The following is a 14,411-nucleotide window of genomic DNA, read 5'->3' as shown; positions in this document are numbered from 1 at the left end:
TGTTATATGCAACTGATACATTATTGAACACTACATCTGAAATTAATGATGTACTGTAAGTTGGCTAATTGAATTTAAATTAAAAAAATAGAAGACACAAAATAAAATGAAGACATAGGTCCACATATACCAGAAATCATAATAAATAGTGGTAGGGACTGCAGTCACCAGTTAAGTGACAGGTTGTCAGTTTGCTAAAGAAATAGAATGCGGCTATATATTTTTACAGAAGATACCTAATATATATTGAGATCCAAATCCCTAAAAGAGATGGGAAAAAGAGAGAACAGACAAATACTATCAAGAAAATTGATGGAGTTGTGTTATTATCAAACTTTAAAGAAAAAGTATTATTGAAGGATAAAGAGATCCAAAACATAAAGATGAAAGGAACAATTCACCAGGAACATACAATTCTATCTGTATGCACCAAATTACATAGCTTCCAACTATGTAAAGCAGATAATAAGATCAGTTTAACAAGACCACAATCTTAGTGAGAGACCATCCTCCATAACTCATGGCTCAAGCTTGCAAAACATCACCAAGGGTCTAGAGGACTTGAATAACAGAAATAAAAAGCTTGACTTAATGAATGCGCAGAGCACAGCACCCAATAGTTCGAGAAAATACACACGGAACATTTGCAGAATGACCACATTTTGTGTCTCAAGGCAAATTGCACCAAAGACAGGGTATCATGAATGCTTCAATCTCCAACCATTGTGCAATTAAAATATATGTGTCAGAATCTCCAAAAATGCTCATTGACTATGCAATTCCATTTCCAGAAATTTATCCTAAGAAAAGAACTGGGCAAGATGTCTCAAAACAAGTATGTGGAAGGTTATTTATTTATTTATTATGGCAATGTTTTTAATAGGGACAAAACAATGCCTCAGAGGGACATACTATGGCACATCTGTATAGTGGAATATTCCACAACTGTTCAGGAAGGGAGGGAGGGAGGGAAAGAGATGCCGTAGACATGTTTAATTGACATTGAAGGATGTTCACAGAAATGAAGTTTTAAAAGCAAGTTTACGTTAAAGATATTAAATATGCAAGGAGAATTTAAGTTTCCCAAAGGTTCCCCCACTTCCTGGGAAGCCGCCATCAGCACTGCTCACTGGCCATCCTGCCAGGAGTCAGGGAAAGTGGGTCTCCACCCTCACAGTCTCTGCCTGCCAGATCCCAGTGAGCCTATAAAACATGCAGAGTTGTTTGAAGCAGCCCTGCACCTGGCACTCTCGGCCACTCTCATCAGTCATAATAAATGCTGCCCATGATAACAATAATGGCCCGCCAGTAGGGAGCATCTGCTTTGCATCCATTAGCTCTAACTCTTAGAAACTTCCTATGGAGTCGTCATCATTCCCATTTTACATAGGAGGATACTCGAGGCTCAGGGAGATGAGGAAACTGGCCCAAGATCACACAGTGGCAGACTTAGCTTTGGAACCTGGGTCTCCTGCCATTCTCTACGTGTCTTAAGCCATCAAGCTTTGATCACATGGCCTTAGAAAGCCTGGGCTGATCCTTTGGAAGGAGGAATCTGGCACCAAAATGTATGCACTTGTAAAGCAGTGCTTCGAAAGCTTAGCAGTATATTAGCATCACCTAGGAAGTTAAACGACAGCAAGTCAATCCCTGGACTGCACTCTAGTCCAATTTAACTAGAATCTCTGAGAGTAGGATCCAAGCATCAGTATTGTTAAAGCTCTCGGAGGAGGGGGGTGCGCCTAGGTGGCTTAGTCTGTTAAGCATCTGCCTTCTGCTCAGGTCATGATACTGGTGTCCTGGGATCAAGCACCAAGTTGGAAAACCAGTGCTGAAAAATAGTACTACTTAAACTTCTGATCTCCTGGGAACCTAATCAAAATGCAGGTTCTGCTCTAACAGGTCACGGATCTTCAAGATTCTGCATTTCTGAAGAGCTTCCAGGTGATGCTGTTGATTCCTTATCATGTCCCCAAGAGTCATTGCATTCCCCAAGAGCTTCTGCTGTCTTTTTCTTCTGACTTCCAGTGGCAACTAATATCTGCTCTCTTGCTGTCAAAATAGACTTGCACTTGGGCAAAGACAGGCTCTTTCCTGAGCTCCCTTCCCAGAAATGAGTTAGCACTCATGGGTCTGTTGAACAGGCCTTAAGAACACACCCACCCTGGCATGCTCAAACAGGTGATGGGGGGAGACCAGAGGGTCTAGTCTCCCAGGCCCCACCCTTAGGGGTTCTCAGGGAGACCCAGTGCAGGGAATGTGGCTGGCAGGACACCAGACACTGCAGGAACCTAAGGTCAAAGGCCCAAGTATTTGTATGTTTATTCAGCAAACATCGGTGGATTGCCTCCTGGCTGCACACAATTCTTGTACCAGTAGGCAGAAAAGGTCCCTCCTATGGAGCTTACAGTCTAGCCAAATCTGTAGCTACATACACAGTATGTCACATGGTGGTAAGTGAAAAAAAAGACAAAGCAGAGAAGAGGGAGGAGGAGTTTGGTGGGAGGAAGTCCTGATTTTAAACATCAGGAAGCCTCATCCATTAGGTGGCTTTTAAGCCCCAACCTGAAGGGAGTGAGCCCTGTGGGTGGCGGAGGGCAGATGGCCCAAGGAAAGGCAGCAGCATATACAAAGGCCCTGAGGAACGACAGTGAGGAGACAAGCTGGAAGAGCAGGAGGAGATGCAGTCAGAGAGGCAGTCAGAGGGATGGAAAATGTTATGGATACAGAACCCAGGGACAGGCCTGGGTGCTGAGGAAAGGTGCAGAAGAGCCCAAGGATGCCTCCCCACCATGAGGGGAGCCCAGGCATCAGAGCTGAGACTGAGAGATTTCAGGGGCCCTCCCTTCCCTAAGATCCCAGCTGGTGTAAGATCAGTTCTCTGGCGCAAGCCCTAAAGGGACCATTGAAGGCATGAGGGCTGGCTGGTGGGCGGTGCCTTGTGTGGCCATGCACAGGTACCTGCCCACCTGCCATCCTGGTGCCCCACTCCCTGGGCCAATACCGATCCCTGCCCCCCAGCCCACCACCACAGGGCCTTACCTGAGCAGAGGGGGAAGGGGCCGGTCCAGGTATCTCTCCTTCTTTCCTTTCAGTACAGAGCTCTCACAGGGGTTGCCAAGGCCTGGGTGATCACCTCCTGTTTGCTGACCCCAGCAAGCTACTCGGCCTTCCTGTCTCTGACCTCTCCTCCCTGGCCACTGCCGCAGCCCTGGTACTGTCTCCAGGAATGCTCTGGCCCTCTCACCTCAGCCCTCACCCACAGAAGACCTCCGTGACTCCTCCCCATCCTCACAATAACCCCCTCAGCTCCAAAATGGCCTTGTATGCAGGCCCAGCTTCCTGCCAGCCACGCCTTCCTAGGATATCCCCTCCTGTGGGAACCAAGTTCCCTGTCGAGGCAATTGGCACACCATGGAGCAGTTGGAAATGGTCACAGCTCTGTGGCCCACCACACGAAGGGCTTCTGGACCACGAGACTCTCCTGGCCGAGGCTGGGTGGCTCCCAACTCTGTGCCAACAAATGGAGGAAAACCGAGCCCCTGCCTACCTCAAGAATATTTCCAGGAGGCGGAGGGGATTGCTCTAAATCTTAAAGGACAACACTGAGTTCATTTTCTGGTTCTCCAGCATACCAGCTATGTATGGTACTTCCATACAGGCAAAGTACTTAACATGTCGGTATCTCAGTTTCCTTACCTGTAAAATGGGAATGGTGATACTTTCCTCATCGGGTTGTTAGATGGATTAAAAGGAACAACACATACAGAGCATTCTAGCCCAGGACTGGCACATTGTCATGCCCTCGAGAAGAGTTGGCTAGCTGTTATTACAGACAAGAGTTCAGTGTGTGGACAAGATGGAGCAGCAACAGCATGGGCAAAGGCCCTGAGACATGAAAGCCGAGTGTTTGCAGGAATACGTGTATTTGGCACATGTGGAATGAGAGTACTTCCTGTGGTGACACGGGCTGGAAGGTGTCAGGCTGGGTTGTGTCACCCTCACCTCAGCCTCCCCTGCCCCCCAGGTGCTTCCTGAGCTATAAGTCTCTGTGGGGCCTGAGAGGGATCTGGCTGTTTCTGGCAGGCTGGCAGATCATGGGTAGTGAGCCAAAGAGGAAGCTGGGGCATCAGGCTGCAGGTATCCCCAAGGCCTTGGGCCATGGCCAAGCAAGCACTCCCTGGGAGCCAGGGTACAGTCAGAGCTTGCAGCCCAGGAGGGGGACCCTGTGGGAGCAAGAGTCAGAAAGCAAGGCACCCCTCCTGGCCCAAGGGTCTTTCCAGCCCAAATACTGGGAACCCTGATCTCTCTGTCCCTCACCAGGTCTTCACAGGGATCTTCACCGCAGAGATGACTTTCAAGATCATCGCTCTGGACCCCTACTACTACTTCCAGCAGGGCTGGAACATCTTTGACAGCATCATTGTCATCCTGAGCCTCATGGAGCTGGGCCTGTCCCGCATGGGCAACCTCTCAGTGCTGCGCTCCTTCCGCCTGGTACCCAACTGGGTCCACTACAGGGGGGCAGGGTGGGGGTCTGGGGCACTAAGGCAACTCCCTCTGAGGTCACCGCTCAGTCACCCCTACTCTGATCCATCTTGACTTCGTCCAACAGCTATTTGCAGGGTACCTCAGTGCTGGTGATGCGGGGAGTACAGAGGGGGCAAGATGGGAGACATTCCTCTGGGGAAACTATTGGGATGGCCATCCTGATGACTTGCAAAGCCCTTTATGGTTCACCATGCCCCATTTAGTCCTCATAGGATCCCAGGAGAAGAGCTAGTATTCTACATACCCATTTCACAGATGAGGAGACTAAGACTCAAGTGAAATAAATTTCCCAAAAGCCACATGGCAAATAACAGGTAGAGTCAGGTCTGCTGACAGCTCTCCTGGGGTTCTGCATGCTGGTTTCAAAGTCAGCATTTTGGAAACTCTAATGCACATACAAATCATCTAGGGATCTTGTTAAACTGCAGATGCTAATTTAGTAGGTCTCAGGTGATGCCAAAGCTTCTGGTCTGTGGACCACTCTTTGACTCCACACATAGGACTGAAGGTAGATCAGGAATGTCTTCCTGGAAGAAGTCTGGGCAATGTTACTGGGTTCACTGGGGGCTTGGAAGGCAGGATGGTAGATGCAGAGAAAGTCCAAGCTATGGGTTCTCATCCTGACTCCACTGCCATGAACTAATGGACTTAAATAAGTTACTCCACCTTTAAGGGTTGGCTTCTTCATCTGTCAAAGGGTTGGCTCCATCTCAAGAGGTTACTGGGGCTCTGAATGAGGTAAGCCATCCTAAGCATGGGCTGGCACAGCAGGTATTCAAGAGATGCTAGGCACCTGCCCTCTTTGTCTGTGATAACTGAGAGGAGAGAAAGTTAGAGGCGGTTGGGCAAATCAGAGATGGTTTGACCTGATGAAGATGAGTCTGGAAGAGGAAGGACATCCCGTGTTGGAGAAATCTACTAAGGAGTTCTGGGAAGTGAGCCTGAGGCAGGTAGGAAGCTGGTGTGGGGCTGAAGAGCAAGGCTGAGTTGGGGAGATGAAGCTGGAGCTGTTGTCCTCAGCTGAAAGGTCAGAAGGGATAACTCAGCTGAAAGGTCAGAAGGGATAACTGGCCAAGAAAGAACATCTATGTAAAAATGAAACTGAAAATTTAGTGCTGGTCACAGGCCATGCCCCAGAATGATACATTCATAGGCATCATCACATGAGAGACCCAAGAGGCCCTAGGAGTGACCTCTCCAGACCATTTTATGTGACATCAAAGTACACTCAGTTTAGGGAAATATCTAGACTTGCAGTCAAACTCAGGAACACTAGCTGTTACACACACTGACACTCAGCCTATGCACCAGTGTGCAAACATATACACACATATATAATATTTCCTGATACATTCATGGAATGTCAGAGCCCTTCCATCAAGTCATTAGTGTCTCCACTCCCCAAGCCACTGTTCAACAGTGGCCACCCTCCCTCAAGAGACCTCTGTTCTGTTCTACTTCCTAATTAAGAAATTATTCATTTCCCAACAGTGGGCCTCATGAATGCCCGCTGTTGGGGGAGCTGGCTCTCTTTCTACCTATGCTCAGGAAATGGCATTTTTCACTCCAGGAGGCTTTAGTTCAGAGAAAGACAAACAACTGGTCAATACCATCCTGGGTCAGGGCCATTCCTCCATCCTGGCCTCAAGAGAGCCAGCAAAGCTGCCTCAGGCTGTAGAGAGAAACAGCAGTGAGTGCTCTGGGAGAAACAGGTGTCTGTGGGCCCCCTGGGTGTTTAGGCAGGAGCTAGCAGTGTTAAGGTGTCCATGGTAGCAGGAACTAGAGCCCCTCACAGTGACACCTCCCTCCCCAGCTGCGGGTCTTCAAGTTGGCCAAATCCTGGCCCACCCTGAACACGCTCATCAAGATCATCGGAAACTCAGTGGGGGCGCTGGGGAACCTGACGCTGGTGCTGGCCATCATCGTGTTCATCTTCGCTGTGGTGGGCATGCAGCTCTTTGGCAAGAACTACTCAGAACAGAGGCACCGCATCAGTGACTCGGGCCTGCTGCCCCGCTGGCACATGATGGACTTCTTCCATGCCTTTCTCATCATCTTTCGCATCCTCTGTGGGGAGTGGATCGAGACCATGTGGGACTGCATGGAGGTGTCTGGGCAGTCACTGTGCCTGCTCGTCTTCTTGCTTGTTATGGTCATTGGCAACCTTGTGGTAAGTTGGCCAGTGGCCTCACATACACCACACACACATTCACCCATCCAGTCATCCCCTCTGTCCATTCACTTAACTTCCTTCCATCCATCCACTCATTCACTCAGCCATCTATCAAACTATCCATCTATCGATCATTCTCTCATCATCTGTCCATTTACCCACCCACCCACCTATTCATTACCCATCTTTCCATCTGTCTATTCATCTATTCATTCATCCACCCACCTAGGTGCCCATTTACTCATCCATCTGCTCACCATTCCATCTATTCACTTATTTTTCCATCTCTCTACTCATCCATACATCTCCCTATCCAGCCGTTGATCTACTTATCAGTCACCCACCCACTGACTTACCATCCATCTGTCCACCTCTTCATGAGTCTGTTTATTCAGTTACCAGTCCTCCTATCTATTCATTCACTCCCTCACCCAGCCATCCATCACCCCCACTTATTCATTCTCATACCCATCCATCCCTTCACTCATCTGTTTATCTGTCCATCTTATTCATTCACTCACTCACCCATCCATCCATCAACTTCTCTTCATAAACACATACACACACCTATTCATCCATCCATTTGCCCAACTATCTGTCCACCCATCCATTCACTCATCCACCCATGATCTATCCATTCATCTATCACCCATATTTTTACTCTCTTATCTATCCCTCCTCTCACTAATACACCCGCACATCCATCTGTCAACCCACAATCTATTCACTCATTCGCCAGTCCTCTCCATCTACCCATTTATCCAACCAGCTCTCTACTTAGCCATGGATCCATCCATCCACTTGCATCCCTCCTCATTTGCTCATTCATTCAATCACCTACCTAGGTACCTGTTTATTCTTTATATACTCATTTTATATTCATTAACTTATTTACTCATCTGCCAGCTATTTTATTAGTCATTTACTGTCAATGATCTATCACATGGTTTTTCAATTCAGCTTAACAGGCATTTACTGAGCCCCTGTTGCATGCAATATACTGTGGCAGATGCTGCTGGGCATACAGAGGTGAACATGGCCCTCACATTGCTCACCAGTGGGAGAATGGGGAGATGGAGAGTTCAAACAGGCCTGAGATAACTCTCAAGCTGGTTTGAATGATCAGAGGCATTAAGGAGGAGCCCGTGGGTGGTGGTCCCCTTCAACAAGGGAAATCAAGGAAGGCTTCCTAGAGGAGGGTTTCGTGATGCTAGAGTGGGAAGGAACAACGGGAGCACCGCATAGGTGCAGCAGGTGGTCCAGGTAAGGCAGGGCCCACAGGGGCTTGTATGTCACCCTGGCTCACTATGGTGGGAGTCCCCACTACCCTGTCATGAGCTACCCTTGCTTCCCTGGCCACCTGTGTCCTAGAACAGGTGCCTTTTGCCTTGTATCTTAATAATGTGAGGAATTCTGGAGTTGAGAGAGATCAAAAAGCCAAATGCCAGAGAAGGAACTATGGGAAGAGGCAATGTTGCGGCAAATGGGTGGTTCAGGAAGGAGTCAGTGTCCACGTGGACAGGGAGCTACCTGCCTGAGCACACAGGTGGTCCACATGTGCTCAGACATCACACCTGCATAATCTGACTCTCGCTGCTGTGGGCAGTGTAGACTCACATCAGCTCAGAGAGGGTTTGTGGGTGGCTCAAGTACTGTGGGCTGCAGGTTCCAGACAGAGCCCTTCTGCAAACCTGGCTGCTTCTCCTCCAGTGTGCCTTAACCATGCAAGGGTGGCCCCCGGCCAAGTTGGGGTCAGGCCCCCTCCAGCCCCACTGGTGGAGCCCCGAGAGGGGATAGGGCATCGGTGCATGGTGCCAGTAGAACCCAGTTCTTGGGCTGCACCCCCCTGCAATCCTCCAACTGACCGCCCCTCAGGATGGAGCCTGCTCAGCCCTGGGCCAGCTCCGGGAGCCACCAGACTATGTATTCTAAAGAGGATGCGAGTGCACCAGGCTCTCAGCCCAGGGCCAGGCCTGCTGCCCTCATGCACACAGCCCTGCGATTTCCTAGCGGATCTGCCTGGGGATGAGAAGATTAGAGGCTGCTGGAGGAGGGAAGCTAACGCAGCCCACGCAGCCCCCTCCCTGGTCGCCTCAGGAATTGGGCCGCTGCCGGGCGTGGGTGGAAGCAAGATTGCCATTGAAATGGGAAGTCATGATCAGGCAGGGGCTGGGGAGCAGCAGCATGATTGACGGGGAAAGCACTGGAAGAAGCCAAACCTCAGAAGCAGCAACAAGGGAGGACCTGGCATTCTTGTGGGGGTGGTTGGGGCTGCCCAGACACCCACCTCTTCCAGCCTGGGCCCTAGATACCTGGAGGTGAGGCACGGGTGAGGGCAGAGGATTCAGGGTGGGCAGCTGGGAGTGGAGGCAGTCCAGGAACCGCGCCAGAGGTCAGTGTAGACAGCAGCATTGAATCACATCAAGTGCCCTACCCCCCAGGGATGACATTAAAAAGGCTGCCAGGTGTCAAATGTGATCGTCTCCCCATATGGAATGCCAGCTCCTGCTTCTTTACCTTGCCATTCTGTCCTCGTGAATGTGCATTGCTTCTTAAAGCAAAGGCGTGTTTCTGACTGTTGGCACTCCAGCCTTGCCACTGCTTCCTTCAGAATTCTCGTCCCTAGCTCCTTGACAGGCATGAAGCGTGTCTTAGGGGCTTGTGACAAGCCGAAGAGAGGCCTAGAGAACCACACACCCACCTTCACATACCTCCCTGCCGTAAAGGTCCCCTGTTCAAGGGAACCCTCTTTTGGGGGTGTCTGGGAGAAGACACAAAGCCCAAGGTGGGGAGGCGGTGTCTCTGGCCTGTCAGCCTCAGGAGCCAGTCTGACCCATGTGTGGGAACAAGCCCACCGTCACTTCCATTTGCCCTCCCTGAGGCTGGGAAATGAACACAAGGCCACCCTTCTGTCATTCAGCTGAAGGTCTCTTTATTCAGAAAAGCTAAAGTTTTACACTGGCAGGATGGTTTAACAACACAGGGGTGGAGGCGTCCAGAACCATGCCAAGAGAGATGGGTTTTGCACACCTCACTTAAGGGAGTCTTCAGTCCCTAGCCCCGATAGGTCACCTGAGTGAAGTACTGTCCCTCTGGCACCCCACAACCTCAGCCCCTCCCCCAGCTCCAGCCGTAGGTGCCTCCACCCCATCCCCAGTGTCTGGTCCCGTACCTAGCACCCATCCAAGCACCCGTCACCACCTAGCCAGCCACCTCTCTGTGTCCTGACCTTGTAGTTACAGTCCCAGATGCCTGTGCCTTTCTTCTCCTGCCATTGCCCCTTCTCAGCTCTGTCCTCCATGTCCCTCACCTGGAAAGCATAGTCACACCTGGGGACACAGGTAGAGTGTACTCCACAGCAAGAGCCCTTGATGTCCAGGTACTGAGCCAACTCAGAGACCCACCTACCCCCTCCTTCACCAACAGATGTAAAGGCCCTTTCCCAGGAAAGCTCCCAGGAGCTCTGGATTGTTTCTGGGTGGGGTTCTGTTTTGTCCCTGGTGATCCCAGATTGGATTCCACTTCCTGGGGAGCAGCCTCCCACTACTCCCAAGGCAGCAAGAGCCCATCTGCAGGCTTCATCACTGGATGAACCCATGGTTCTCCCGTGGACCCTGGGCCAAGACCCAAGGGATCTGGGGCCATGCAGCCAAGTGCCCTCAACCCAAACTGTATCTGAGCCCTTGGGAAAAAGGGATGAGAATTTATTATCTTTTGTTTTATAGCCAAATGCACTAGATTCAAGAGAATTAGGATTTAGGATGAGGGCCCAGTGGTTTGACCCTAGAGCTGTTGGCCATCACCGATTCTTAAGGTCCCCGGGACTCAGTTGCCTGACAAGCCTGATCCATTGCCTCCACAGGTCTTGAACCTCTTCCTGGCTTTGCTGCTCAGCTCCTTCAGTGCAGACAACCTCACAGCCCCTGACGATGACGGGGAGATGAACAACCTCCAGCTGGCCCTGGCACGCATCCAGCGTGGCCTGCGCTTCCTCAAGCGGACCACCTGGGACTTCTGCTGTGGACTCCTACAGCGGCCTCCAAAGCCTACGGCCCTTGCTGCCCATGGCCAGCTGCCCAGCTGCATGGCCACATCCAGCTCCCCACCACCCCCGGAGTCACAGAAGGTGCCTCCTGCCCGTAAGGAGACACGATTTGAGGAAGACAAGCAGCCAGGCCAGGGCACCCCTGGGGATACAGAACCTGTGTGTGTGCCCATTGCCATGGCTGAGTCAGACACGGACGACCAAGAGGAGGATGAAGAGAATAGCCTGGGCACAGAGGAAGAGTCCAGCAAGCAGGTGAGTGCCCCCCAATGCATATATGCAGGGCCCAGGGCTGTGCTCTCCAGCGGTCCCAGCCCCTGCCAGACTGCTCCAGGAGTAGGGTGGAGGTAGAGGCAGCCTCACCGAGGGGTGCAAACCCTGTTTTCCCAACCTGACCCAGAGAGGATCTCGGAATGGACTATTGTCCATCATTGATCTGATGCCAGCCACAAGCAGCTAATTGTACAGAAAGGGGAACTAGGTGTGGCAAGAGAGAAACTTGCTAGGAGTGCCCTACACCCCTATGACAGAGCCAGCACTCCTGGTCCCCGCCCACCATTGTCCCCCTCCAGGACTAACAAGGTGGAATGTCTTGGTGAGGGAGGAGTGCAGTCTCCTGACCTCCTGACTGCCCTTTCCCCTCCTCCCAGGCCCAGGGCTAACTCTGAGATTTAAAAATAAGCATCCCTAAGATGGCAGGTGTCAGAGACAGCACTATCTTATCTCCCAACCTGTTATTTTTAACACTTAGGACCAGAGTCTGGACAAAAGAGACAGTGCCCCCCCCAACCCCCTCTGTTTTCCTGTGGCCCGAGCCAGGCTCAAATGGCTCCTCCTTAGGTCTTTAGGTCAAACAGTGAGTGGTTCTCTGTGTGGTTGGGCCCGTCCTGGCTACTTCCTTTGGGCCGGATACTGGGCAGGTTTGCTGTGAAGAGGAACTGCCCCCGCCCGTGTGTGGAATTAGAACTGAGGTTCCAGGCTTGCTTCCACATCTCTGTGCCTCCTGGTGGTCCCAGAGGCCAACTTCCACCCATCCCTTGAGTCAGGCTGTGGGACAGTGATGGTGTATGTTGGGGGAGGGGAGGATTGGCATTGCCATGACCACGGCTACCAATTATCTCTAGGATGCTCCCTTTTCATCCCCTTTCTTTCTCCTGAGCCTGTTGACTCTGGCTCCCTGGGGCCTGTGTGTGTGTGTGTGTGTGTGTGTGTGTATGTGGGTGGGGAGGGGGGATACACGTGGCAAGCCATGGGAGCTCATGGAGATGTCGGTGTGTCACTCCTGAGTGGAGTTGCCAGCATTTGGACAGTGGGCATTGCAGCCCAGCTGCGCCCTTCCAGAGAGTGGGAGGAGGGGGAGATTGAAGCCAGGTTGACCCGGAGCTGTCTGCCTGGATCTTCTGGAGGCCTCCCAGCTGCCCACTCCGGGCCCTTGAGGGAGAGATCTTCAGTGACATGAGGCCCCATGAAGAGGGCAGGAGACCATGTTCCAGTTGCACATGCGGGACCCTGGAAACACTCTGGCTGGGTCACTCATGGGCTGGGGTCTCTTCAGCAGGAATCCCAGCCTGTTTCCGGCAGTCCAGAGGCCATCCCAGAGCCGGGGGCCTGGAGCCAGGTGTCAGAGACTGCCTCCTCCGAGGCCAGTGTGGCTCAGGCAGACTGGCGGCAGCAGCGGAAGGTGGAGCCCCCGGCCCCAGGGTGCAGTGAGGTAACCCACATCTTTGTTCCTGAAGCCGGCACGGCGCTGCCACTTGGACTGGAGCCAGGCCATGAGAGGTCCTGGCTTACACCTGCACCTGCTGGGGGAACCGTAGCCACCGTCACATGCAGTGTGGGAGACCCATTGGCAGAGGGGAGCATGGGCAGCCCTGTCCTGGCAGGGGAGGGTTGGGGTGGGGCCCAGAGCTTCTGGCAAATTCTGGAAGCAGCCAGCTCAGGCCCCTGACGCAGGACTAACCCTACACCTTCATGTGTTCACCCCACCTCACTCAGTCCCCGTGCTTTGGTCCTCTTTGGCAAATGTTTGTCCTGTGAATTACCCCATCCCAGGGGACTTTCGGGGGGTTGCTGAGAACAAGTTCCTGGCACATTGGCGACCAGCTGCTTCTCCCCTTGACTAAAGCAGAGGCTGCAAACAGAAGGCCTAGTGTAGAGTTTTGTTCTGGCCACAGAAGGGTTTTAATTTCAATTTACTACCAACATTTAAAACCCAGTAGCTTTTATATAAAAAGACGAAAACAAAAACCAAAAAACCCAAAAGCCAAAGTAAAAACAAATCTGCATTTCTGAAATGTAGAAAAAAGTGGAAAAAAATGAAAAAACATTGGAAGAAGAGCCACCCTGCTGGAGACAAGTGATAACCGCCTCCTTGACGGATGAGCTGGAGCTCTCTGGTTTGCCACAGACCCCACTTGCCTAACTTCATTCCACTACCTACAAGCATTCCACCCCGTGAGCATTTGTGTCCACAACCCCTGAATAAAGGACTGTGGTGTGTTTACCAGGCCCCCACCCTGCACACCCGTCCCCGCTTACACCAAGCACTGTGGAAGGTGAGGTCAGGTGTTCAGAGACAGTGTCCGTGGTCCTCGGTCCCGCAGTTGTGGCTCCCTCCAACGGAACATTGCACGTGCTGCCTTGTCCCTTTCATGGGAGGGGCTTATGGGAGGCTTTGTGATCATGATCAGCTTTGGAGCATGAGCGTCTGCTGGAGTCTTCATCCCACCGGGGCAGCTCACACCTCTCCGCTGGAGGGTCTGGCACACAAAGGCACATGGGAACAGGAAGATGCAGGAGGGGCACAGGTCACAGAGAGAAGGGGCTTTCGTACTGACATGATGAAACTTCTTCCTCTCAAAACTGTTCGTGGTGGGACCCATCAAAGGGAGAGAGAGGTGGGCTGAATTCTCCTGAGAAAAAGACCCCTCCTCTCACCTGCAGCGGGATCCTGAGAACTTACCTCCCACCCGATGGGCTGGGTACTTTATGCAGCTCCAGTGCCTGAAAAGCACAGAGACCTCCTCTGGCTCGTCCCTTTTCCAGTTCAGCTGCCCAGTGAAGCTGTGGGCAGAAGGATGAAGGCTTCAAAGCCACAGGGACCCCGAAAGGTCTAAGGCTCTATCCTATACCCAGGAGCCCCCTCAACTCTCCCCGCAGCGTCCAGCCCTTCCCCATCACAAACACCAAAACTAAAGGGGACTTTGAGATAACAGCAGAGTGAGTCACGGAAGGAAGGGAAAAGAAGACAGCTTCAGGAGCAGAGGCAGGCCCGGGAACTCAAACCAGCTCATCTCCAAGTGGAGCCTGAGACAGAGCGACACGGGCATCCCCACTTAGCTGGTGGCATGGACGGGATCCAAGACCACTGAAGCCTCCCCTTCCTTCTCAGAAGCCCCTGCCTTGCCCGTCTGCAGAGTAGGCTCCTAGAAACAGAGCCTAAGACAGGCTGCCTGTGCAAATGATTTACTGAGGGAGTGCCCTTGGAGAAGCTGATAGGGAGGTGGGAGAAGCAGGATGAGGCCAACAAAGAAGCTTCGGAAGGCCAGGTACCGAATTCGGGTTTCAGCCTGGTCCAGTGGGGAGCCCTGGAGCATGAGCTCCACATGGCATTGCCCCACCCCGAGGCTGGCCTTGTGTCTT

General features: G+C 52.0%; 1 protein-coding gene across 7 annotated transcripts in view; it reads left to right on the top strand.

Annotated features, from left to right (window-relative positions):
• Window positions 1-14,411, top strand: part of SCN5A (sodium voltage-gated channel alpha subunit 5) — a 96,417-nt gene that overhangs the window by 54,006 nt on the left and 28,000 nt on the right. For 3 of the 7 annotated variants that reach the window (XM_041734235.1, XM_041734236.1, XM_041734237.1), the window contains exons 15-18: window positions 4,324-4,497; window positions 6,365-6,721; window positions 10,587-11,024; window positions 12,325-12,480. In XM_041734235.1, the coding sequence (XP_041590169.1) occupies window positions 4,324-4,497; window positions 6,365-6,721; window positions 10,587-11,024; window positions 12,325-12,480 (1,125 nt within the window). The remainder of the gene's footprint in view (window positions 1-4,323; window positions 4,498-6,364; window positions 6,722-10,586; window positions 11,025-12,324; window positions 12,481-14,411) is intronic. The other 4 variants (XM_041734238.1, XM_041734239.1, XM_041734240.1 and 1 more) reach the window with 2 other exon arrangements.

This window comes from Vulpes lagopus, chromosome 19 (assembly GCF_018345385.1).
Source record: "Vulpes lagopus strain Blue_001 chromosome 19, ASM1834538v1, whole genome shotgun sequence".
Lineage (NCBI taxonomy): Eukaryota > Metazoa > Chordata > Mammalia > Carnivora > Canidae > Vulpes > Vulpes lagopus.
This window is presented reverse-complemented; position numbering and strand designations above follow the sequence as displayed.